The sequence below is a fragment of the Liolophura sinensis genome, chromosome 7, assembly GCF_032854445.1.
Source record: "Liolophura sinensis isolate JHLJ2023 chromosome 7, CUHK_Ljap_v2, whole genome shotgun sequence".
Taxonomy (NCBI): domain Eukaryota; kingdom Metazoa; phylum Mollusca; class Polyplacophora; order Chitonida; family Chitonidae; genus Liolophura; species Liolophura sinensis.
The window spans coordinates 27,097,276-27,124,296 of NC_088301.1; the positions used below are offsets into that span (position 1 = coordinate 27,097,276).

General features: G+C 38.7%; 2 protein-coding genes across 2 annotated transcripts in view; both read left to right on the forward strand.

The window, feature by feature from the left end:
• The window catches only part of LOC135470791 (rho-associated protein kinase 1-like), a 21,446-nt gene extending 14,792 nt beyond the window's left edge, over window positions 1-6,654 (forward strand). The window contains exons 5-6 of the mRNA XM_064749834.1: window positions 5,292-5,373; window positions 6,638-6,654. Coding sequence (XP_064605904.1) covers window positions 5,292-5,373; window positions 6,638-6,654 — 99 coding nt within the window. The remainder of the gene's footprint in view (window positions 1-5,291; window positions 5,374-6,637) is intronic.
• Window positions 5,297-26,927, forward strand: LOC135471391 (rho-associated protein kinase 1-like). Its single transcript, XM_064750610.1, has 11 exons — window positions 5,297-5,373; window positions 8,524-8,624; window positions 18,504-18,563; window positions 19,193-19,270; window positions 21,077-21,252; window positions 21,629-21,713; window positions 22,403-22,547; window positions 24,001-24,139; window positions 24,459-24,550; window positions 25,528-25,687; window positions 26,172-26,927. Exons 2-11 carry the CDS (start codon window positions 8,541-8,543, stop codon window positions 26,245-26,247), a joined length of 1,095 nt encoding a protein of 364 aa, XP_064606680.1. The 5' UTR covers window positions 5,297-5,373; window positions 8,524-8,540; the 3' UTR covers window positions 26,248-26,927.
• Window positions 26,928-27,021: the final 94 nt, after the last annotated feature.

Consider the following 27,021-nt stretch of genomic DNA (forward strand, 5'->3'; position numbering starts at 1 on the left):
AATTGGCAAGGTGCGCCACTCCAAAACCACAAGCAACACATGGTTTGGGTTCAGTACCGACCTTGGATAATTAATTCCCCCACTCTAATTATTTGTGGCGATAAATTTATAAGTGGTGGTTAGCACACTTTTGGCCTGGCCTGCGTCTTACATTTGCTAAATACCATTGTTACTTCAATTTGAATGGGAAAGACTGTATGCCATATGTGACAATTCGTCTGTAATTTTCCAGTTTGTTGCTTTACCCTAGGCACTGTGTGAGTGTGGCGTTTGAACAGGAATCAAATAAGTGAGTCAAATAAAATGTAAAGAGCGAATTTCTATCAACTTTTTTAAAGGACTGGAATGGGACCTAGATTTGCTCATGGGCATATATATATATATATATATATATATATATATATATATATATATATATATATACAAACCACGTATATGCACATATATAATAAATGTTTTTAACTAATATTGAAGTAAAACCACAAGCTGCATGTGAAAGAAAGCTTCTACATGTATATGTAGCTGTCCTGACTTGGCTTTTATAGGAGTCATGACCTTTTGGCACTGAAAAGTTATAAAAATTTAGGTTAGGCTTTGTGGTTAGGCTAAAAAAAAACGTCTTTTTGGTTTGGTTAGCAGTTCTATACAGAATAAGGGGATGAATTGCACATATTGCTTTTTACTGTGACTGTTCTTGACTGTGAAAATGAAAGAGGTCAAATTATTGTACTGTTTACAAATGTATGGCCATAGACTGCAGTGCTTCTGAACTGAATGTCAAGCCTGTGAAAGAGGCAGCTAACATAAGCTGAGGACGCATGTTTGGTGAATATTATACAACCAGAGTGACTGTTACCCTCTACATAGCCTGACCCCTGCACCACATGTAATGACTCAACCACATTAATATCACAATTACACACCAATCCATCCTATTGTGCTGTAGACTTGCTAATTCCATGTTAAACCTATAAAACATTTTGATATGTATTTTGACGGCTTCCAGCACTGTGACTGGGGCTCCTATGGCCTTCCAAATTAAAACTGTTTGCATAGGCTAGGTACTAGATGTTTTTGTTGAGTAGATGGCGTCATTGTCTGACAATTGTGGTTGCCTTTGATGAGCTACCCCAGATGTAAGCCAAAGGAGCTGGAACAGGATTTGAACTCGTGACTTCACAGGTTGAAGCGATATAAGCCTGACTGTACGAGTGAAATATTCTTGGGTACGGCGTAAACCACCTTGTCAGATAATAAATATTTAGATCTCCGGCAGTAGAGCTGCGGTCACTGGTTGTGGAATACATGTGTGTCATACCAGATGGGAACATACTATTAAAATCTATAGATGTATGTGATAAGATTGTATCACCCATCAGATGTTTTACATGTGACACGTGTTGTAACTTTTGTATGCGTACGTACTTTTTTTTTTTCTATGAATCGTACGATACGGATAAAACAAAGCTGCACAAAGCCTGGTAGGCAGATTTCATGCATCCACAAATTGAAACAGATCTATAGTTTTTAAGCACTGCATGAACCTGTAGTGTGACTGCACTAATGACAAAAAGTCATGTGACTTCTTTAAGCAGAATCTGGTGCAGTGACAAGTTTTTGATGCGAGTCAAATGCGCAATTTTTAGAACTGTTGACATTAGTAATTATCCTTCTCAAAAACTTACTGATGCCAGTGTATTTAAGCCAATCAAGTGATGCAAGGAAGCATGTGAAAGTGTTGAAAGAAAAGAAAAAAAAAAACAAAAAAAAAAAGAAATTCAGATGTTTATTCTTGTAGCTCTTTACAGGTCTGTGAAATGTGTTTATCAGTAATGTAAGTAAACTAAGAAAATTACATTACTTACGTACAGATCTGTACTTTGTGACTGTTACTAAGAGAGTGTAGAGGACCCTCACATATCAGTTCTAGAGTGTGGAATTAAATACCAAATTCAATAATCAAATAAATGCATGTTCAGTTTCTAATTTTGTTCTCTGTGTTGTTTGGTACCTTTACCATGGGGATATTTTTGCTGCGTTGGTAATAATGTTGAGTAATAAAACAAATCTATACCTAAAAAAAAAGCAAACAACGTACTGTATTTCTTTAACTTTTTTGCATGTTTGCAAGGTTTTTATTCAAGCATATTTTGAGGCAGTATTAAGTGTAGATTGATAAAATGATATTTTTTTGTGAAGCCCAAGATCAAATTAAAAATGTGAATTAATTGCTTTGAAAGTTGCTCTTTCATATGAAAAAAAGGTTGAGGAATTTAGAGTAGAGGTCGTAATATTTTTGTAAAGGCCTAAATGTGGTTGTTTGTGAATGATTTATTTGTGTCTTACATGGAAGAATTGCTGGGTGAGGGTGTTGCTTTTGTGTATCTACACATGGATATAGAGGAAGTGTGTCAGTGTTGATATGTCCATGGAGTGGTCACAGAGCTTTGACCTATATACCTGAGTCGGGAGTAGTTAGATACCAGGCTCAGAGCTGCTGTAGTAGTGTGAGTAACTGAGATGGGCTAAGATTCTCACTCACTGCCCTGTGTTATATCTGATGCCCACTGTGACATGTCGTCGTTGTCACCCTGTTACACAAGCAGTGATTGATCTCTCGGTACACCTGTCAGCTATTTTCGTCCCAGTTCTGTTGATATGAAGGGAAATCTAACTGATTATCCTCTTAGATAATGATGATCTGTAGTTAAGAAAGCTGCTTAACTGCTGCACATGCACAGGAGCTTCTGTAGTGCAGTATTGTCTTACTTGTACATGTATGTAAGACTGTTTACTGATTGTAAATGTGGATGGCCTTATATAGTGCAGAAATGACTTGCATGTATGTATACATAAATACACGTGCAAAGTTACCATGTGTATTTGTCACTGTTCAACACATTTTTAACATGTGTGTATATGACTGTTCAACAAAGTTTAACATGTGTATAGTTGACTATTCAACAAAGTTTGTTGAATATAATGACTGTTAAACAAAGGTTAACATTAATATGTACGACTGTTAAACAAAGTTTGACATGTGTATGTAGGTGACTGTTAAGCAAAGTTTAACATGTGTATATATGACTGTTAAACAAAGGTTAACATTAATATGTACGACTGTTAAACAAAGTTTGACATGTGTATGTAGGGGACTGTTAAGCAAAGGTTAACATGTGTATATATGACTGTTAAACAAAGGTTAACATTAATATGTATGACTGTTAAACAAAGTTTGACAGGCATATATAGTAGTGTTAAACAAAGTTTAACACTGGTATGTATGACTTTTAAAAAAATTTAGCATGTGTGTGTATATATATATATATATATATATATATATATGACTGTTAAGCAAGTCCACTAATAAGCCATAATAAAGTACATGAGCATCTGAAGTGACTTAGAGGTTCTTAGAGCCTTCATGTAAGACTGCTTACAAACAAAAACTCCATATTGATTCTGTTGATAAACTTTATTTTATAAAGTATATATTTTTTATTCCCTAATGGGGTTTGTTGCTAAGGTCATAAGTATAATTAGTGTAATGCAAAGAGAAGCAGAAGGTGAGGGTGGGTGGGTGTATGGTAAAATTAGATGCACGTTAACATAAGAAACAAGGAATCAAGTTCGATTGGCCTCACCATATGAATGGTACATTCACATATCTACAAACAGTTACTGTGCTGAAGTCACTGCAACACGCACCTGTTGGGTGTTTGTGAGGAGAGACCCTAGAATAGATGGAGGTCTCTCTCTCTGACAGCTGACATTTGACCTGTGCAGATTCTAGCACTGACCCGATATAAGGTCAACCAGTTCAGCAGGCTCAGAACTGACCACTTCACTTCATTAGCTGTGTTTTTTTTTCTTGAGTTGGAGAATAGCAAACCAGACGGCAAATCTGTGTGTAGTTCAAAACAATTGCAAAAGGTTTCATGTCATCTTGCATAAGGGCCCTTCTTTAAGTGTGTGGTCCACATTAATAAAATAGGATTGGCGTGACATATCGACTGACTTACAGAGCTGCATGTTGAAACTTAGAATTCGGGAAAATGTCCAAAGTGTGAATCAAGCCTCCGTAGCTAACGGTGTGAGTAAGACTGTCTGATTGCTGACAGCATGTATGTGCGTATCTGGCAACACAAGTGTATCGGTGTGGAAGGTTTATTATCTGTTTTATATGCTGTTATCAGTTAAATATATTACATTGTGTTCACCTGTAAGTCATGATAAGTACACTGTACCTTTGTATTTGTGCATCGGTGTAATGTATACATATATTTATATCTGTCTTATATGTACACATGTACACATGTCTGGTATGACCTGGTCTTCAAGGCTGACTGGCTGATATCTCATCAGTATGGTAATCAGTCGTGCTTTACATGTAACTAAACATGCTACATTGGGGAATAATAAGGTGAATTGTATTAACACATTGTAACAATTTGTAATTGTAAATGTGTATATACATGTAGGAAGATTACTCTAATCTGGGAGATCACAGGCTGAGAGACTAAGCTGCCTCTGGATTTCTCCAGTGAGGTTAGGAGTTCAAATCCAGCTTCTGTCAACTTTACCGCCATGATATTCTCGTGTAACACGTCTTCGTATAACAACAACCAAATAAAGATATGAATTAATGAATAATTATAAATAATCTTTTAATGTACGCCTTTAACTGTAAGGGAAACTTTCTGGTCTTTCCAGATCGTTAATGTGCAAAATGTTAATTTTAATGTTAAATTTTAATTGTAATCATTTCCTACATGCAAATGTATGTTGATTAAGATCCAGTTAGGTTGTAAATGTGACAAGTAATAGCAGAGTGTAAAAAAAAGTAATCTAGGCTAAGAGTTGGAGTACCCAGATGAGATGTACATGTATATAACTTTTTCTTTGAGATTAATTAATTATGCATAATGTAAATAATTTTTTAACCTACCTGTGTGCAAAGAGCCATGTCAATAGTTCCTCACAGTGGAAAATGGTTTCTGTGTCGCATTTATGTCGCCAAGAAAATGCAGTTGTGAATTCCATTTGTAAACGAACACCCGTTAGTTGAATATTTTGCTTAAATGAATAGCAAGAAAAATGAAAAAGGATTTCTTTTCAAGGTATACCTAAGTCCATGATAATATGGTACACATGTACCAAGCACATTTGAATACGGACAGATGACTGTGTCTTGGGGGGGGGGGTTTGCATTCATGAACTCTGCACTTGTTGTTTGTTGATACTTGCCAGTAGCGGTATCTCAAGAGTTTGATTGTTTTGTCTGCTTACAGGACAGTGTGACTGCTTTGGTGGCTGACTGTAACTTCCCTGGGCTGAGGAGGAACAAGAATGTGGAGAATTTCCTCAACAGATGTAAGTACTTGTGCCTGATCCATTCTCCATGCACTGGGTGTGTGGCTGATCAGCTCTGTGCATGTAGCTGAATATAAAGGCTTAATTATTTAACCTTGTCACTTACAGAATAGCAGGTTGGAGTGGGTTGTCTAGCTGACAGTAGCTGTGTTGTAGTGTCAACGTGTGTTTTTTTTTTGTGCACACTTTTTTGGATGTACAATAATACTTTTTTAATTTATAATTTTATGAAGTGCTATTATCAAAATACTTGGTGGAGAATGCATATTTGTCCTAAAAAATTCACTGCAACAATATATTTTTCGATGTAAATAAAGGTGACGTAGTGTTACCTTTGATGCCGAATCAACCTTATTTCAGTAAAATATCATTCTACGTATACGTCCAACAAACCTCACTGCATCTTTTTACGATGAAGAAGAACTTCCAGAATTGGGCCCTCCTTGGCTCAGTTGGTTAGCACGCTATCGCAGCGTAATGACCAAGGAACCTCTCACCAATGTGGTTCCTTTGAGTTCAAGTCCACTTTCTCTCCGGACGTATTTAGGAAGGTCTGGCAGCAACCTGCGGATGTTCATGGGTTTTCCCCAGGCTCTGCCTGGTTTCCTCCCACCATAATGCTGGCCGCCATCGTGTAAGTGAAATATTCTTAGTACGGGGTAAAACACCAATCAAATAAATTAATAAATAAAACTTTCATAATTGGGCGAACTGAATAATTTTATAGTCATAAGAGAAATTTTAGGTCAAATAGAGTATGTAAAATATTGAGGCTACTTTCACCTAACTGTATAAGTCATTTTTCTCCAAACTTTTTTCGTAAAAGACGTCTAGATTATAGTGCCATAAAGTGACGTCTTTTGCGAGAAAAGTTCTGAAAAATTTGATTTACAAAATTTGGTGAAATTTATTTGGACATTATCTGGTAAATCAGATCAGTAGTTGTACTGTGAGGCGGAAAATATATGAACCAAGCCAGACATGTCTCAGTCAAGGGCCTTAGTATAAATTAACAATGTGTGAGCGTGAGCGGCCACAAATTACTGTGGTAATCTTCATGGGGGGGGGGGGGGGGGAGTGGAGGATGGGGGGTGTTTAGGAGACTGGAGAGTAGTCGTAATCTCTGTTAAATGATGATTTTAATGGACATCAGCGACAACCTGCTTTATGAATCACTATTTAAGTAAGATTTCGAATCTGCAGCAATTGTCAGGTACATCCAGAATGTCATCCATTGTGATTCATGTTACACTTAACTGTACAGTGACTCAGAAGGTGTAACGGCTCCCAGAATTCGATGATGTGTTCAGAAGTTTTGAGGCGTGTGATTAGTTTGTTATTGGACTTGTGGTGTAATATTTTCAAATGTCACCACGCCCAACACATTGGGCTATAATATACACCTTTGGCTCATTACAGCTTACATGTAAATATCAGAATACTGTGCTGCGTCTAATTGAGAGAGACAAGAATGATGAGATAGACAATTCACATACCATGGGAAACTCTTCCTTTTTAAAATACTGTTGAGAGTTGTTAAGCTGTAAAAAATATGAAAATCATTATTTGTCAACTCACCAACATCCTCCACTACCATGCCCCCCCCCACCACCACCAAGCCTCCCACCCCCTTTTCTCTAACCCAGTCCCATATTTGGGACAAAGTATTTTGAAAGGTAGCTTTCTGGCTTTTTCCCCCACAATGTGGCATGAAATGTACAGGACAAGCAGTCAAAGATTTTTGGCTCAAAGGATTAAAAACTCCAAATGTCTCTCTGATTTTCTGATGTATTTGCAAGATAATTGATTCCAGATGTGGTCTGTTTATTAGAAAATCTTTCATTTCTTCCGCGAGAACTACATCCTTTCTCTTTTGACACTTACAAAAGAAGTATATAGCGCTATGCACATTTATGAAATAGTTGAATCCCTGTAAACTGATGCTGTTAATATCAAAGCTGTGAAAAAAAAAATCAACAACTTTGCCACAAACACATCCTGTCCAATTTTTTTTCTGCTTGAGCAAATTACTAATGTCAAGCTAGTGGGTGTCATTCGTTAGAGTAATTAGTTCTCTTTTGTAGTCTTTAACGATCTGAACTCACCTGGAGGCGATTTATCAGTTACAGATATATAGATGTTTTTTGAGCTTGATTTGCAGATCTGTAATATTTGTACACTTGCTCTATTTACGACTGATGTTTTTTTTTTATTAATGCATAAACCATTTGAATACAACACACATGTATATCCATGTACATATATTCAGCTGATGTCAATTTCTTCATGCACGGACCATACCCAAATACAGAAACGTACAAGTGTATTAAGTATTTCCTTCTTCCATTCTTTCGATTGAGGAAGGTGGTAAATTTTCTCCCCTTCATAATATGGCGATGTACATGTAGATAATGGTGTAAAGATGTGTTATGCTGAGGGCTGTTTTTGTGACTATAATTTGGGATAAAATGAAAATGTCTGGATGCCGCTATGCTTATCTTGCTGGGCCAGTGACGAAACCAGGTAAAACAGGAAATGTGCATCTGTTAAATGAAGATGTCTGGATGCTCTATTTTACTGGGTCATCAGTGATACAGGGTAAAGCAGAAATGGAAACTGAAAGAAGATTGTGTTTGGTTGTATTGTAAACCTAAAAGCACTGTACAATAGATTTGTAGTGCCAAGCTGTGACTTACACTCCCTGGTTTATAGTGCTGCTATAATTTTGTGCTACTGTGATTTATAGTGCTACTGTGATTTTTGCCATATGGCACTTTGATTTACATGTATAGCACCTCTGAGAACTGTATCATTTATATCGGTGTTCGGACAGCTTCACCTTTTTGCAAATTTTCACCATCTCCATACATGTACATGTATGTGTAATTACTGTGTTTTAGTTTGATGAAAATGGCAGTGGATCATTTCTGGAATAGCAAGTACCTACCCCAAAACATTAGGTTACTTGCTATTCATTCAAACATCCAGCTTTTAGAAAAGCTGACTGTTACTTAAGTGCATTATATAATTCTGTATCTGTATTAACAGGCCTTTTAAGTCAATTTTTGACAGTTCTTTTCTTCTTTCAAATGCATTTTGTAGAATTTTCTTTTGTACAGTTTACATTTTTTCAACTTTGATACTTTTCAGATGCCGGCCCAGTGGACATGATCAATGGCTGCCGTCTCAAGGCTGACGACTTTGAAGTGGTCAAGGTCATTGGGCGAGGAGCATTTGGTGAAGTGCAATTAGTAAGTACAACAACTCTTCTTTATTTCTTATTTTATGCGGAACCTTGACAAAATATTATTTGTTTGATATCTGTTTCGTTACATCAGGAATTCTTCATTTACACAACAGCGGTCAGATTACTGTCAGGTATTGTATTTCATTTATAGTTTAGGGTGTTAAAATGCACTTTCTGGCAAAACTCTTGACTACAAGCTGCAGCCAAAATAGCGAAAGCTGAATTTAAAATGCAACTTCATTGAATTAGGGCTGGTCCCGATAGCACAGTTGGTAGAGCATTCGCTTCGGGAGCGGTAGATCCAGGATCAATCCTGGGTTGAGTCACACCTAAGACCTTAAAAAGAGGAAGTTGTAACTTCCTCACTTGGCGTTCAGCATGAAGGGGATGGTGCAACAACTGGTTGACCTGCATCAGTATAATGGCTGGGGCAGGGCATCTTACTTGCCTTCGGTAAGGCGTCTCAGTGAAGCAGCACTGGATAAAAGAACGGTGGAAATTCGTCCTGCAACTAGGAGGCACATTACATGCACTCTAAGGATTCCTTCGTTGTCATATGACTGAAAAATTGTTAAGTACAACGTTAAACCCCAAGCACTCACTCACTCATTCACTCACTCAGTGATTTAGAACCTGATAGTTGCAGCAAACCATTGTTACATATAAGAATACATGTCGAATAGAAGTAAAAAGATAGACAACGGATTGCTGAAAGCTACCATCTCATTAGTGAATTTCAGGTACTGCATTTCACTTGAAGATTGGTATATAAAAACGCATTTTCAGAAGCACATAAAGGTACTTTTGAAGCCAACACTTAAGGTTAATCTGAAAGAAAGAAAAAAAACTTCACTAAAAACTCTTTAAGTTGCCCTGTTAGGTGGGGGAATCAAAGAGAATCAAGCAAAATGTGTCACATGAAAAGTGAATTTAAAGTGAAATACAGCACTCGGGAAGGGTGTAGGGGGATAGACATCGGGTGTTGCGAGCCCTTTTGTAGTAGCAATGTATCAGAGATGGTTTTAGTGGTACTGTGACAACAGCAGGGGAATGTGATTGTGGATTTACATGGTATTTTCACCTTGTGGTATGCAAACAGTCCTGGTCTGATTGTACAAACAGACATGTATATACAAAATGCTCATACACATATTGATCATGAAGCCCTTGTCATAGTATAATAATCGATGCTAGAATATCTGGTGATTTCCCTGGAAGCTGTATTGTCTAAGGATTTATTGTGACCTGATTTCTGAAGCAGTATTGTAGGTCATGACCTGAAATTTTGGTGGGTGTGTGGGTTGTGGAGTTGGGGGTGGGGAGGGGGGTGTTGGTGACTCAATGAAGGCTTGGTTGTTGTCTGAATCATCATAAATTTCATATGTATTATCCTGCGGCATACATATGGCTTGGTTTGTCACTAAATATACATCTGGACTGTAGGTATTCATTGTAACATATGCATGTACATGTGAAGTGCAGCATAATGAACTGCCCAGCTACATTTATGGTTGGTTAAACATGGCCTGGGGCCTCCGTGGCTCAGTCGGTTAGCGGAATGACCGAGGAGCCTCTCATCAATGCAGTCGTTGTGAGTTCAAGTCCAGCTGATGCTGGCTTCCTCTCCGGCCGTACGTGGGAAGGTCTGTACAGCAACCTTCGGATGGTCGTGGGTTTCCCCTGAGACCCTGCCCCGGTTTCCACCCACCATTATGCTGGCCGCCATCGTATAAGTGAAATATTCTAGAGTGTGGCTTAAAACACCAATCAAATAAACAAATAAATAAACATGGCCTTGTTCTGGTGGCCAAGTGGTCGTTTTTTCTAGTCAGTGTAAAACGGGCTAAGTGCAGTGTTGTTGCACATGTCTGCAGCTCACTTATATTGGAATATGAACAAGCCGATTAAATTACATACACATGTAAACTGATTTTATTGGCGTGTAGCGGATTTTAGTTGCCTACTTCCTAATACTGTGTTTTATGCATAAATGTAACTGTTTGTTTCTGAAATATTAACAAGCCATGGAAAATAAAGCCGTTAATGTGTAAGTGCCGATCAAATATAGATACAGTTGGTCTTGGTACACTTTTGGATAACAAGAAATTTCTAGATATTGAGTTTTGATAAAAATTCCTTACTGTCTGACTTGGTGTAAATTGCTTTGCCATATATATTTATTTATTTGATTGGTGTTTTCGCCGTACTCAAGAATATTTCACTGAAACGACGGCGGCCAGCATTATGGTGGGTGGAAACCGGGCACAGCCCGGGGGAAACCCATGACCATCCGCAGGTTGCTGGCAGACCTTCCCACGTACAGCCGGATAGGAAGCCAGCATGAGCTGGACTTGAACTCACAGCGACCGCATAGGTGAGAGACTCCTGGGTCATTACGCTGCGCTAGTGCGCTAACCAGCTGAGCCATGGAGGCCTCGATTGCCATGTATAAAGCTGTTCTGTTTGGATAAGAACTGATTGCTATATACGCTCTTGTACAAACACTGTTATTTGAGAAGGATGCATGTTTACATTAAGATCTGTGGGATTTGTCAAAATAAACTTATCTGCATTTGTGGAAATTACTTGTGTGTTTATCAAAGCGGTTAATTAAATGTAAATTTTGGATAGTGTACGTGATGTACAAGTACAAATGTCTGTTGTCCGCATAGGGCTAACCATCTAGCCGTCCATCTGTCAACTTGGACGAGTGATATAGAAAAACTGGTGCTATTTGGACATCCTGTCCAACTTTTAACATGGGAGAGATTTGGAGAAAATGAAATCTGGACACCTGGCTAAAGGTTGTCAAGAGCCGGCCAGTAGCTCAGCTTTAGCACACAATTAACATGCTTCTAACATTCCACAGCCATTTATCAGCAGTTATAAGAGTATTGACCAGTCTTGGCCAGTGGTCAGTGGATGTTGTAGACAGTCCACTATCACAGAACAGATTCCCTACTAGTGAACTACTGGTACAGTACGAGTGAACTATTAGTCTGGTAAACTGGTAAACTACCTGTATGTCAAATCTGAGTGTGTGTAAACTCTGTTGGTTAAATAGGGAAACGGGAGATCAGAATGGTGCTGCAATAAGGACTAAAGTTAGATTGTTTTCTGTTCTTAGCCAGCTACATGTACATGAGCCAAAATTTATTTTCGGTACGAAGAAAAACATGTAACAAGGCTACTGCACCCTAGTTACACCTACACCTTTTTAACTGCTTGGATTTTAGTTTTGTCAGGTTAAGGTGTTAGGTTTGGCACTGTTGTTCATGTTACACCCTTTACAGCTGCCCCACCCATCACACTTGCCCCACCCATTACTACTGCCCCACTGATTACTACTGCACCACCCATTACACCTGCCCCACCCATTACTACTGCCCCACCCACTACTGCTGCCCCACCCACTACTGCTGCCCCACCCATTACTACTGTTGCACCCATTACTACTGTTCTGCCCCACCCATTACTACTGCCCCACCCATTACTACTGCCCTGCCCCACCCATTACTACTGCCCTGCCCCATCCATTACTGCTTCCCCACCCATTACTGCTGCCCCACTCATTACTGCAGCCCCACCCATTAATACTGCCCCACCCATTACTACTGCCCCACCAATTACTACTGCATCTGTATATGAACATGTACTTGCAGACATGTACATGACTTCCCAGAAAAGGTCACTTGCACTCAACACTTGGTTGAGAGATCTGATTGTCGCAGCATATGATGGCTTCACTTCCACAGCATGTGTTATAAGTTATGAATAAATAATCTATCCTCGCTCCTCTAATATTTCAGTTCTTGTCAGGTAGCCTTAGTTTAGGGGCATGCAGGCAGTTTGTGAGAACAAACAAAGGTACATCAGGTAGTGTGACCGATCATGCAGGAATTGCTGAAAAGGACATTAAAGTTTATACTTTCTTCCAAAGAGGACCTGGCCAAACACATACAAGATACCTTGTACATCATTCAGTCTAAACCTTTTTATTATTTGTACACTGAATGTACACAACAAAAGATATATTTCATGATAGTTTCTTTTGAATGATCAGGTGGTAGGAACTATCATGATACCTGATCCAAATGCTTAGAACAGGAGTTAATGTAAAAGAAATCTAGCATGCATCAAAAGAGAGAGAATCCAAAACTGTTTATAAAAATGGTTTGATTTATTTTTTTGAATTTTTCTTGCCAAATTAAAAGTATTTATAATGTTGGATACTTGTTGGCCTGTTTATTTACCTTAGGGCTTAGTGTCATCACAGAGGATATTTTATGTTTTAAAATGCTACTTCAGTCCTAAGAAACACCAGGTTGAAATATTAAACTGATATGAAGGATACCCTATGGAATATAGCTAGCACCATGGTTAAAAGAAATTTCTGCTGAATAATGCTGTTTAACCCCTATAAGTGAAAAACAAAATCTTCAGCATTTTTTTTTTTCTACAATTTAAGAAAGCAGTTCCGACTCTCAATCCTTATCATTTAACTTTGCCTTTAAGAGATGCATGTCTTAACAATATAGTAGCTCTTTTTACTTAACTCGGAAAAATTCAAAATAGAAAAAATAAATCAGACTTTTTTCTTGGTCAGTTCTAATTCTGTTTGTGTTGTGCGCTGTACTGAAGAATATGCGAGGGAAAACCTATAACCATCTGCAGGTTTGCTGGGGAATAAGCCAGTATGAGTAGGATTTGAACTTACAGCAGCCGCTTTGCTAAGAGGCTTCTGGGTCATTGTGCCATGCTGGCATGCGAACAACCTTAGCCTCAGAGGCCCTCCACTTTTCCTGTAAGAGTTATGCCAAATGAAATATATTACCAGCATGTAATATTTTTCTGGAGCTGCAGTTACATGCAGTTCAGGTGATATTGAGTTAAACAACATTCATAATTACTGGCCTGGGGTATGTGGCTTACAGGTGAATATATATATATATATATATATATATATATATATATATATATATATATATATATATACACACCCTTGGTGACCACCCTGCTGTTTATAGTGTTTGCTTGGGGGCTGGGGTTGGGGTAGGCAAAGGGTCTGTCAGACGTTAAGTGGCATCTGGAAATTCCATGATCTTCACTCTACTGCATCCACACCAGTGTCTGTACCCCCAAAACATCTTGTACCTAATTCCCCAAACCTAGGCCTAATGAACCTGTTTATAAACCTCTCACCAGGGGGAGGCCATTTCTCCAGGAGAACTCATAAACAATGTCAGCAGAGAGAATGACAACACAACTTCTACCACTGTCTACTTCACATCCCTTCATTGTACTGTTACGGGGCTGGATTAGGGCAGTGTCAAAAGCCGCTTCAGATGAAAATAGAATTAAAATTGAACACCCATATATCCTAGTCACTTCATGGTCCCATCTCAGTCAGTAAATGTAAAGTATTTTATAATTTCAGTAGCTTTGTTGGTTTCAAAGATATCTCCGCCTCCATGGGCAAGGGAGTTAGCATGCCAGTGCAACGCAATGACCCAGAGGCCTCTCACCAATGCGGTCACTGTAAGTTGAAGTCCAGCTCACGCTGGCTTCCTCTCCAGCCCTGTGTGAGAAGGTCTGTCAGCAACCAGAGGAAGAATATGGGCTTCTGGTTTCCTCCCACCATAATTCTGGCGGCTCTTGTATATTAAAGCGAAATATTCTTGAGTACGGTGTAAAACACCAATCAAATAAATAAATAGATGTATTTTTAGTCTGACCTTACACCTTGTGGCTTTACAAGAGGGAGGGATTGACAAGTCTCACTTTCTAACTGAAATAAGTTCTTTTAAACCCAAAACAGTATATACATTCTGCTACATGTAGTCTTGTAAAGATCTATGTACAGGTAGTAAACAAACTCTGCAGTCTCATTGCACAGAAAGATACATTTTCACTAGGTCTGATCCTTTTGCATTGGCTGGAAACTGGATATAATTAAATATATACAGCCTAGAGAGAAAAATCAAAGCAGCGACAGTGTGATATGTGGCAGATGGTCACATGTAACCGGTGCAATAGGGCCTCATTTTACCTCCGTTAGGGTTTTATTTTAACTGTTTATGTGAGTGCATAAATAGTAGCAAGATCCCCAGGTTATTTTCCTGCGTGAACTGTAATACCTACAGTTATCAGAATGCATCAGACACCTTTACGCTACAGGTAGATATTAATTCACTGTTAGCAATTACATTTTTATACCCACATTTTTATTACCTGTAGCATTGTCATGGCCCGAAACAGATTTTGTGTTTTGCACTTCTGTTCTGCTCCCCAGATTTCTAATCTATAAGAGTATAATACATGTGTGTTTATTTATAAAAAGCTATTACATCTTTCTAAGTTAGTGACTGAAACAACATACTGTATCCCACATTACCTTGTCAACAATCTCTCTAATATCCTCAGTATTGACCAGGCACCTGGGGGAGTTGATGGGGATAGTATTACCCAGCTTGTTTTGAGGCAACACCCCAGATAACCCTTCTTGCAGGGAGAACCTGGCTACATGTAATTGTATGCAGGGTACGCACACACACACACATACACACTCCAACCTGGCTGCTCAGCAGTAAAGCCCACTGATATCATGTGTGTACTTTTATAAGCCAGTTCTTTTAACCACTTGATGGGATTTATAGCAAATTTTGAGAGCAGCACTCCCAAAACTCTGGGACCCATCTTAAATTGCAGTGGTGCGTAAACATTTTATATGAGTGATATACTTTTAGGGAGGAGTAGTTATATTCTTTATGTATTAAAGAACACTTAAATTTTACCCTAAATAGTGTTTATACGTATCCTTGAACTAGGTATTGAAGTCAGACATACATTAGATCCGGAGAGACATATTTGTTTGCACACATAACATGTTAAGCTCATATGTGTACATGCAGATGGTAGTGTACGTCCATGTAGTGTAATTGTGAGGCGTGAAATGCGATGACATTGTCACAGTGATATTTGAAGAGGACTCTGTGTACACATACTCGGTAATGATATGAAAACTAGAGAGTCAGAGATCAAAGAGATTTGTTATTACAGGTGCAAGTATGTCTTATATAGGTGCTTGTATTGTATGTCTACAAATACAGAACATGCAGCTTCATTGTACACGTACATGTACGGGTACATCTGCAAGTATGTCTATGCATTTTCACATATGCAGGTACATCTACAGGTAGATACAGGTATATTACATATATAGGGTTGTCTATAGGATCTAGGCAGGTGCATTTACATATACATATACATAGGTAAATGTACATGCACAGGTTCTTCTACAGGTACATGCACAGGTTCTTCTGCAGGTACATGTACAGGTTCTTCTGCAGGTACATGCACAGGTTCTTCTGCAGGTACATGCACAGGTTCTTCTGCAGGTACATGTACAGGTTTTTCTGCAGGTACATGCACAGGCTCTTTTACAGGTACATGTACAGGTACACTTTTGCAGGTACATGTACAGATTTGTCTACAGACATGTATACAGACCAGTTACATGTATGTACAGTACAGGTACATGCATGTACACATGTAATACACATATACGTACACATGTATCTACGCAGGTACATAGATGTTTTCGGGTACATCTGCAGGTACATTGATGAAGGTACATCTGCATGTGCGTACACAGGTACAGAATTTCTGAGAGGGGTGTGTGGGTGTTCTCTGTTAGATATCTAGGACATGATTACTACCACGGATGTCACTGTGATTATGACAAGGCATGCCTGTTACGAGAGACTGCATTGTCGACAGGTGGAAGGGCGATGTTAAGTTCAAGTAATGAACCAGGCAGGTCAGCTTTAAAATACATATACCTGTGTTTAGATATGAGCAGACATACCTTGACTAAGCTACTGGATAAAACGCAAGACAATACATTAATTGTGTCATCAAGTGTTTAATACTGAATTGTTCTCGCATTCCATACTAGCATGCCTAGAGCTACAGTATACCTGTGCCTCATGCTTTAACCATTACACTTGGTACTGAATAGAAGTATGGTAACATAACTGTTCATCATGTTCAGTAACTACACCTGGGCAGTGCCGCATTGCTTATACATACAGACAGCATACACTACACCTGGGCAGTGCCACATTGCAGATACATGCAGACCTCATACACTACACCTGAGCAGTGCTAAGTTGCTGATACATGAAGACAGCATACACTACACCTGCACAGTGCTAAGTTGCTGATACGTGCAGACAGCATACACTACACCTGGGTAGTGCTGATTTGCTGATACATGCAGACCTCATACTATACACCTGAGCATTGCTAAGTTGTTGATACATGCAGACCTCATACACTACACCTGAGCCGTGCTAAGTTGTTGATACATGCAGACCTCATATACTACACCTGGGCAGTGCTAAATTGCAGATACTTGCATACACTACACCTGGGCAGTGCTGAGTTGCTGATACATGCAGACAGCGTACACTACATCTGGGTAGTGTTGCATTGCTTATTCATGCAGACCTCATACAGTACACCAGGGTAGTGCTGAATTGCTGATACATGCAGACAGCATACACTACACCAGGGTAGTGCTGAATTGCTGATACATGCAGACAGCATACACTTCACTTGGGTAGTGCCACATTGCTGATTCATACAGACCTCATAAACTACACCTGGGCAGTGCTGAGTCTATGATTCATGCAGACAGCATACACTACTCCTGGGCAGTGCTGAGTTTCTGATTCATTCAGACAGCATACACTACACCTGGGCAGTGCTGAGTTTCTGATTCATTCAGACAGCATACACTACACCTGGGCAGTGCTGAGTTTCTGATTCATTCAGACAGCATACACTACACCAGGGTAGTGCTGAATTGCTGATACATGCAGACGGCATACACTTCACTTGGGTAGTGCCACATTGCTGATTCATACAGACCTCATAAACTACACCTGGGCAGTGCTGAGTCTATGATTCATGCAGACAGCATACACTACACCTGGGCAGTGCTGAGTTTCTGATTCATTCAGACAGCATACACTATGCCAGGGCAGTGCTGAGTTTCTGATTCATGTTAACCCGTATGCAGTAAATTCTTTATGTATTTGGTAGGGCATAAACATATAATTACTGCTGTTACCCTATAAACCCACTGGGTCTCTTGGGGCCCCTCACCATTAGTTAAAAAGTCAACTAAAGTATTAAAAGCTGTGGATGTAGTTCACCAGGGCTTGTGCAGGCCATTGTTTGCAGCTGTTTAAGCCCCCTGTTGTATACATAGATCCAGGGTCACACCTGGACAGGTAGGTATCAGATGTGTTGCATGACTGTTTTCTCTTTCCTGTTGACTGAACAAAATGAATGACATCCTGGGCCTCTGACCTACTTCTCTATTTGTGCCTGGAAGAAATTTTCTTTGAAAAACCTTAGTATTGTCTCCAGGCAGTAAACTGCTTATAGCATTCCTTCATAGTTAATGAACATCTAATATTCAGTGTACGATAAATTTTTTTTCGGTTATTATTTGTTTGACTTTATTAGCAACATGTAGGTAACATTTGTTGCATGTGTATTAATAAATGAAGTGCTTCCCTCGGAGAAGGAAATGAAACAGTCTAGAAAACAAGGAAATTTTCGCAAAGCTGTGTAACTCAATGAGTTTTGCTGAAAAATAATATAGGTAAATCGTTAAATGAAACTTTTTTATATTTTATTTAAAAGCATTGTGTACTTCACCTTCATGTTCTTTTTTGTATTTTCAGTATTTTTGAATTGTAATAATTTTTTTGGACACATCCCTTTGTTTAAGGAAACATGTTTATTTTCATGATTATTCCCACAGTTATTTAAAATTAAAACTTTCTGAATTGATTTCTTTGTTTTGCAGGTCAGACACAGAAACTCCAGGAAGGTGTTTGCCATGAAGCTGTTGAGCAAGTATGAAATGGTATGTGTAACGTCTCCATATCTTAGATCTCTCTTACTTGGTGTCTGTTTTTTCTGTCCTCTTACTTAGTGTCTGTTTTTCCTGTGCTCTTTCTTGGTGTCTGTTTTTTCTGTGCTCTTTCTTGGTGTCTGTTTTTTCTGTCCTCGTACTTGGTGTCTGTTTTTTCTGTCCTCGTACTTGGTGTCTGTTTTTCTGTGCTCTTACTTGATGTCTATTTTTTTCTGTCCTCTTACTTAGTGTCTGTTTTTTTCTGTCTCTGTTACTTAGTGTCTGTTTTTCCTGTCCTCTCATTTGTTCATCTGTTTCACATCCAAATGTTTGACTTGATGAAATTTTCAGCACAAGAGTTCATTTTGTGGAACTTCAGATCAAGTTTGAAAACCAGCCTGATCCATGGATATAAGTGTGGCATATTAAGGAAATTCTGTGATTCTCATTGATTGCAGGTTTCATTGCAATAACGGCTACAAATATTTTCTGATTATGGTAAAATTTTGTGAGCAGGTTCGTTTTGTGTAGCCTCAGAACAAGATTGAAAATGAATGTGATTCGTGCAGAAGATTTGGCCTATTTAGTGTCAGATATAAATTTACTGTTTTTTTTTTTTTTTTTTTTTTTTTTTTTTGTAGATAAAAAGATCCGATTCAGCATTTTTCTGGGAGGAGCGAGAAATCATGGCCAATGCTAACAGCGAGTGGATAGTCCAGGTAAGAGCTGAAGATACAGTGATGATGTGACAGCGGTTAATTTTGTGTAATGTAACAAATGGTCAGCTAGCCATGTACATGAATACAGCTACTGGACGTGTACATTTATGCACTTGACGGAGAGTGGTCGTTTACTCTGGACACTTCGTATTCTAAAGCAATAGATCCATCGGTTTAGTCAGGGGTGTGTCTCCGTGTCTTTGAGACATCCTATTCTCACAGAATTAACATGCAAGAGATAGGGAAATGGGAGAAAAAATCTGGCTAAATCTATGAATAGACTTGACATTGAACAATTCTAGAGTACTCTAGTCAGAAACATCTAAGTATATATAGAAATCACTGAAATCGGAGTATCACATGAAGTCCTTTTGACATAAATATAGAAATGAACATGAATTATGAAGATGTTTTTGAGGATTATTTATGATAGGGCTTGTCACTTTTTTTTTTAAGTAATAAGAGCTATACTTCATAATTTATATATATATATATATATAAAGGTATATACCCTAATTTTTTGACCCAACCACCCCTGAGACCAATATTTTGAAACATTCTGAGAGCACTAAGTGGTGTAGAGAAATAATCTACACAGTTTTGTGAAGCTGGCATCTTTAGTGCCACACGCATATCATTCTTGGCATCATTTTTATAATAATTATGTGCATAAATTCAAATGAAAAAAAGGTTGAAGATTTACAGTATCTGAGTGTTTGAAAAAATGCCCAATGTCAGTGTTCTTTATGTGGGGTAGCCTTGTGGTGTACCTCAGCCTGTCTGGTATGTCAGTCCGACATCAAGTTTATCCCCTGTATGTGACAAACTCCACACTAACTCTCGGCTGTCAGTGTCATGATACATCACAGAAGATTTCTAGTCTTGATACAGCACAAATCCCAAGTTTGTTGATGAAAGAAAACATTCACATTATTTACTGGTGAACTATCCCATATTGTGGTTTTTCACTGAACCAACTCTGCTAAAATTTGCCAGTTGTCTGTCATCAAGTATTTGTTTTTATCAAACCACAGCCCATCGTCCTTCATTAATCATTCTCCAGGGATATGTCCCAGCTAGGTTATGTGAACTGGAGACAGGAAGACTTTGTAACAGGGAACTATAAAAATTTTATAAGCGTGTTGAAAAAGGTTCAGTGACAAACAGTAATAAGACATGATCCAAATATTGAAATCAGAGCGCAAACCTCTGTCATTGCTGAGTGTACAAATTGTCAGACTACAGACAAAGGGACAATACTCCACATTTGTGCCCTATCTCACAGCAGGGAAGGATTGTTTAGAAAGTTCCTGCAGCTGGATGGATCCAGGTCTTTACCAAACTTGAGTAGATTGATGCTTGGCCCAAGGCCAAGGTGTTGATTTCGGCCAAATCTATTCATAGCTATTTTTGATAAAGTTGCTAACAGACAGATAAATGAACACCGGCAAAAATAAATGAACTCCTTTGTGTTGATTATATTAAACGACCTCGTTTTTTTTTTTTTTTGGGACTCATTTTCATTTTACATTTCTCGTCTACATTTCTCTTTAAAGGTTTACTTTCCCTCTACATGTAACATGTCTTCCACAGAACTTTTTTGAGGACTGACATTTTCCAGCTACTTTACTTGTTTCTGTGTGCACTTCTCGTTTCAGTAATTTTGTATGAGTACATGTTTTCGTTTTCCAGCTCCTTTACTGGTTTCCGTCTGCACTATTTGTATGAGTACATGTTTTCGTTTTCCTGCTCCTTAACTCGTTTCTGGCTGCACTTTTTGTGTGAGTAAGTGTTTTCGTTTTCCAGCTCCATTACTCGTTTCAAGATCCACGATACCTGTACATGGTGATGGACTACATGCCAGGGGGTGATTTGGTCAACCTCATGAGCAATTACGATGTTCCAGAGAAATGGGCCAAGTTTTACTGTGCAGAGGTGGTGCTAGCTCTAGATGCCATTCACTCTATGGGCTTCGTTCATAGGTCTGTCACAAACCTCAAAAATAGCCCGCGAAATTCTTTAAAGTTTGTATTTTGTATATGCTGTATTTACAATCATCTTGTGTCGTCGGACATTAATAGCAAAGTTTACATAGTATAAGTATATATAAGTGAAACAGTTCATTAATATTTTTGCGAAGGATTTTTATAAAACCTTCAGCTTTTCACCGCTTAAAATAACATTAGAACTTTATGTTCCACATATATTTTCTTTATGTTGAATTTACAGAGTTGAACAATATGAAGTGAATATTCTCTCGTGCAGAAATGAAAATAAAACATGTGAAATGAACAAGACTTTGTTCTTCGTAAGAACATGGTTGAAGGACAGAGTTTAATATTGTGGTTGATGTTGCAGGGATGTGAAGCCTGACAACATGTTACTGGACGCAGCTGGCCATCTCAAATTGGCCGACTTTGGCACCTGCATGAGGATGGATAAGGTTTGTGCATGATTTTAGGCCATACACTCGTTTTTGGGAACTCGTCTCACAGAATGTAAATATAGGAACATGTCTGGCTTCCTCTCCGGCCGTACGTGGGAAGGTCTTCCAGCAACCTGCGGATGGTCGTGGGTTTCCCCCGGGCTCTGCCCGGTTTCCTCCCACCATAATGCTGGCTGCCGTCGTATAAGTGAAATATTCTTGAGTACGGCGTAAAACACCAATCAAATAATAAATAAATAAATATGAACATGTCAACGAGCATATGGCTGTTTAAAATAGTCATTTTTTTTTTTTAAATTAAAAACCAGGACAAACAACCAAACTGTTTTAATGCATATAGGTAATACATATAGGGCTAAATCAATACTTAGAAATTTGTGTTAATGCACAGGTAATCAGATGTTTAATTTACGTAGAATTTGATTTGATGATTTGTTCAACTTTTGCATTGACACAAGCGTTGTACCTGTAACTGTGAAGAACGAAAGGTAATGGTAAATTATGGTAAAATGAAATGTTGAATCATAATGAATCAGGACTGATCTGTCATTTCTGGTGTATTACTTGAAACTTATCAATGGATGATTGAATGATAGCTGATGAGTGACTATTCTGTGTGTAAATAGAGACAATGTTAGTGGTAGGAAATTATTCTAACTCGTAACTTCTTATACGTTTTTTTCCAGGATGGCATGGTGCGCTCAGACACGGCTGTGGGCACCCCAGATTACATCTCCCCAGAGGTGCTCAAGTCCCAGGGTGGGGACGGCTATTACGGCCGGGAATGTGACTGGTGGTCTGTCGGGGTCTTCCTTTATGAGATGCTTGTCGGTGAGAAATTAGGCTACTAGACTACTAGACTGAGCAGAAATGTCTGACTACATGGACATGCATTTCTGCTGTTGTCTTTTTTTCATCACAAGTTTCAGGAGCATAGCACTGTTACATTACAATTCTCCTGTCATATTATACTAGAGTTACAGGGGATGAAGTGAGTCTGACTATCTCTGCTGCTATATGTGTCGTCGCGAGTTTCAGGAGCATAACACTATTACATTACAGTTCTCCTGTCATATTACACAAGAGTTACAGGAGACGAAGTGAGTCTGACTACCTCTGCTGCTGTATATATGTCATCACAAGTTCAGGAGCATAACATCCTGTCATATTACACTAGAGTTACAGCAGAGTGTTGCTAGTTTTAAGTCATAGTGCAGGTTGCTTAATGGTTTAACCATAGTGCTGGTTGCTGAACAGTTTGATCATAGTGACAGGTGGGTGATAGTTTATCAACATTGTATATTCTACAGCTGTTAGCTGGCATATTATTATATAAGTTGTTATCTTGCTCTTAATGACCGGTCCCCGATATCTCAGTTGTTAGAGCGCCTGCTTTGGGAGCGGCAGATCCAGGGTCAATCCTGGGTCGAGTCATACCTAAGACATTAAAAGAGGAAGTTGTAACTTTCCCGCTTGACGTTCAGCATGAAGGGGATAAAGCAACAACTGGTTGACCCATATTAGTATAATGGCTTGGGTGGGGCAGCTTACTTTTGCCTCCGGTATGTCGTCTCAGTGAAGCAGCATTAGATAAAAGAGCAATGGAAATCCATCCTGCAACAAGGAGGCACATTACATGCACTCTAAGAACTCCATCGTCATCATATAACTGAAAAATTGTTAAGTACGACATTAAAACCCAAGCACTCACTCACTCACTCACTCCTACTCTTAGTGATGTCTAAATTTTACTCTCATCTAGCTCATCTGCTGATCAACTAGGCATAACAAATCACAAATTTAACATCTAAAGTACATAATTTTTCCTGAAGCACCTGTGTGAAATTTCAATGAGCTGAAGAAAATGCTTCCTGTATGCTGAAGCAGTATTAGCATTTATGTTTCTCTTTAAGTAACTCTGTCATACCTACATTGGGAGTTTACAGGCCGACATATTGCCTCACACAATCTTATGATTTGATTGGGGACCTCCGTGGCTCAGTTGGTTAGCTCGCTAGCGCAGCCTAATGACCCAAGAGCCTCTCAAGAATGCGGTTGCTGTGAGTTCAAGTCCAGCTCATGATAGGTTCCTCTCCAATCGTACGTGGGAAGGTCTGGCAGCAACCTGCAGATGGTTGTGGGTTTCCCCTGGGCTCTGGCCTGTTTCCTCCCACCATAATGCTGGCTGCTGTCGTATAAATGAAATGTTCTTGAGTACGGGGTAAAACAGCAATCAAATAAATATGATTTGATCCTGATTGACTTCATCTCTTTCTGGTTTCAGGTGACACTCCATTCTATGCAGACTCGTTGGTAGGGACATATGGCAAAATCATGGATCACAAAAATTCCCTCGACTTTCCCCAGGATCTAGAGATTTCCAGTGAAGCCAAGAGCCTGATTTGTGCATTTCTGACTGACAGGTGAGAGGCAGGGGTTTCTCTGCCGTGATTTGCCTGTGTTCTTCATCAGTGGACTGCAAGTCTTAGTTTATGATTTTAACCTTGGTAATGTGTAACTGTCCTGTAAATAATACAGTGCTGATATTTAGTGTCCAAATAATGATGGTGAATAACTAGATGAGAAGGTCAAATAAATGTTTGAAAGTATGTATTCTTTTTGTGCTGCATTGAAGAGCATTTCACCTTTTTTGGAGGTCATACGTACGGGATGATGAAACTATCAGGCATCACGACAATCCAGCATGGAATTCAGATATGCATGTTTTATTTGTGATTGCAGGGTAGAGAGATTAGGTCAACACGGAGTGGATGAGATTAAATCTCATAGGTTTTTCAAAAATGAGACGTGGTCATGGTCAACGATAAGAACAAGTGAGTGCAAATTGTGGATTAACTTCTGTGTGTGAGTGAGTGAGTGAGTGAGTGCTTGGGGTTTAACGTTGTACTCAACAATAATTCAGTCATATGACGACGAAGGGATCTTTAGGGTGTATGTAATGTGCCTCCTTGTCGCAGGACGGATTTCCACCGCTCTTTTATCTAGTGCTGCTTCACTGAGACGACTTACCGAAGGCAAGTAAGCCACTCCGCCTGAGCCATTATACTGATACAGGTCAACCAATTGTTGCACTATCCCCTTCATGCTGAACACCAACCGTTCTTTTAAAGCCTTAGGACCGCCGTCGTATAAGTGAAATATTCTTGAGTAAAACACCAATCAAATAAATAAATAAATAAAGCCTTAGGTGTGACTCGATCCAGGAACTTCTGTGTGTGTGTTTGTTTTGTGATAGTGTTGAGGAGAACATTGTAATGGATGCCATATATTCTACTGGGTTAACATGGTAAAGGCAGAACGGTACTGTTTGAAGTCGGTTTTTCTTTTGTACTCTCTTGAAATTATTGTTGCAGATGCCATGATGTCTCCAGCTTAATCATAAATAGATTTTGGTCATATCTATCAAAAGTTCTGATCATTTTTAGTGTGATACAAAATCCTCCTCTTTATGTATATTTTAAGAACAAATTCAGTGATTTCACTTTGAAGAAAAAGTAGCTGACTGCAAACAAGAACAGCGTTAAAAACTAGGCGCTTGTCATGAAGTACATGACAACAGTGCCACTGATTATTCACTTATGTTTGATATGTCGTACAATTCTGATACTGGTTCTGACGTTCTCAGAACTGACGAAATTTTCCTGTGTTTTAAACTTCTTCCAGGTCGTCAATTCGCTAGAGCCTGCATTTTCTCTTGTATTAGCATCCTTCACCGTTAAATTTCACTGAAATTTTAAGTTTATTTGGAAAAATGCTTAAGAATGAAATGAACTGTTTGTTTGTTAACCAGCCAATCCTCCAGTAGTACCAGACTTGACCAGTGATGTTGACACAAGTAACTTTGATGAAATAGAGAAGGATGAAAGCCCTCCGGAGACATTTGCTGTTCCCAAAGCCTTTGCGGGAAACCATCTGCCCTTCATTGGCTTCACCTATAACAGGGATAACATGTAAGATTTGGGCTGTTATGAACTGTACTCCCTCAAAAAGTAAAAGATTTCAAAAATCAAACACATATGACTTCAAAATAAAACTTCAACAGTGTGGCTCAAATCACATGTTTTAAAGTTCTGGGGTCACTTTCACTAATCAAATTTCTTTTAACGTTTTTCATATATGATGCTGTGTAGGTTATAAGACCATGAAGTGAGATTTACCTGGAAAGTTATGAAAACTTGATGTGCAACATTTTGTAAGAGTGACTTCTGATTTATTAGCATTAGAGTTAAATCTAAGGTCACACCTGAGTTTAACTTGCTCTTTTTTGGGATATAGGCTAGTTAGGCAGAAATATCTATTTTAATCAATACAAAAATCAGTACAATAACTGTTGTTCTTAATAGACGATGCATTTGAATTGATCATTCGAATTGATTAATTTTTCTTAAGTTGTGTGACAGTATGTTGAACTGCTGCTCGTTTTTTTCTTTTCAGATTATTTGGTAATACTCCAGCATCCACTCCAGTAAGTACTTCTATAAACCTGTTTAAAAAAAAAACAACAAAATAGATGTGAAAGGCTACATGTATTAACTTCAGTGCTGCAGCATAACAACCTGTAGCTTACTTGTAGCTTACTTGTAGCTTACTTGTAGCATTGTGGCAATATAAGAAGTCAGATCGAAAATCATATGTCTTATCAGTCATTGAAAAACTCTGATGAAAACGTATCTGGCAAAGGATGTAAAGTGAATGTTGGGTTTATGTGTGGAAATGCCTCTGTAGGACTTCTTAGGATGCTGTAAGTAGTGTCATCCCTGGTGTAGTGTTACAGTGTAAGCAGAGGCCGGATAGAGTAGATGCTACTGTATGTGAAACAAGCCAAGGCTTGGGTCAGATGACAGGCTGCTGTAATGGAAGATGGAAGTGAAAATTTGACAAGACAACGACTCTTTCTTAAAGTGAATAACTTGATGACATTTCTACAATTCTTTGGAGCATATCTCTGACTAGAAATCCTGTCCATAGATGGTGGTGAAAGTTCTGCAGTTTTCTGTCAGATGAATTGAAAATCTGTCGTATATCGTATTCGTGGATTATATAATCAAGAATTTTCCATCACCTACTTTATGGCAGCCATGTTGGAGGAATGCTGCTATTGTAGCCCATGTTAATATGGCTCCAGTATGGCCAAAAAGCTCTTCTTCTTCTGGACTAGTAAACCAGTTCACATGCAAACCAGAAAAATGTAGTTCAAGCGCTCAGTAATTTCTGCCCAGGTTATAGACAAACACAAGGGGACGTGCGAATAACCTGGCTGCGTTATAATGTTGTTGTAAATCCA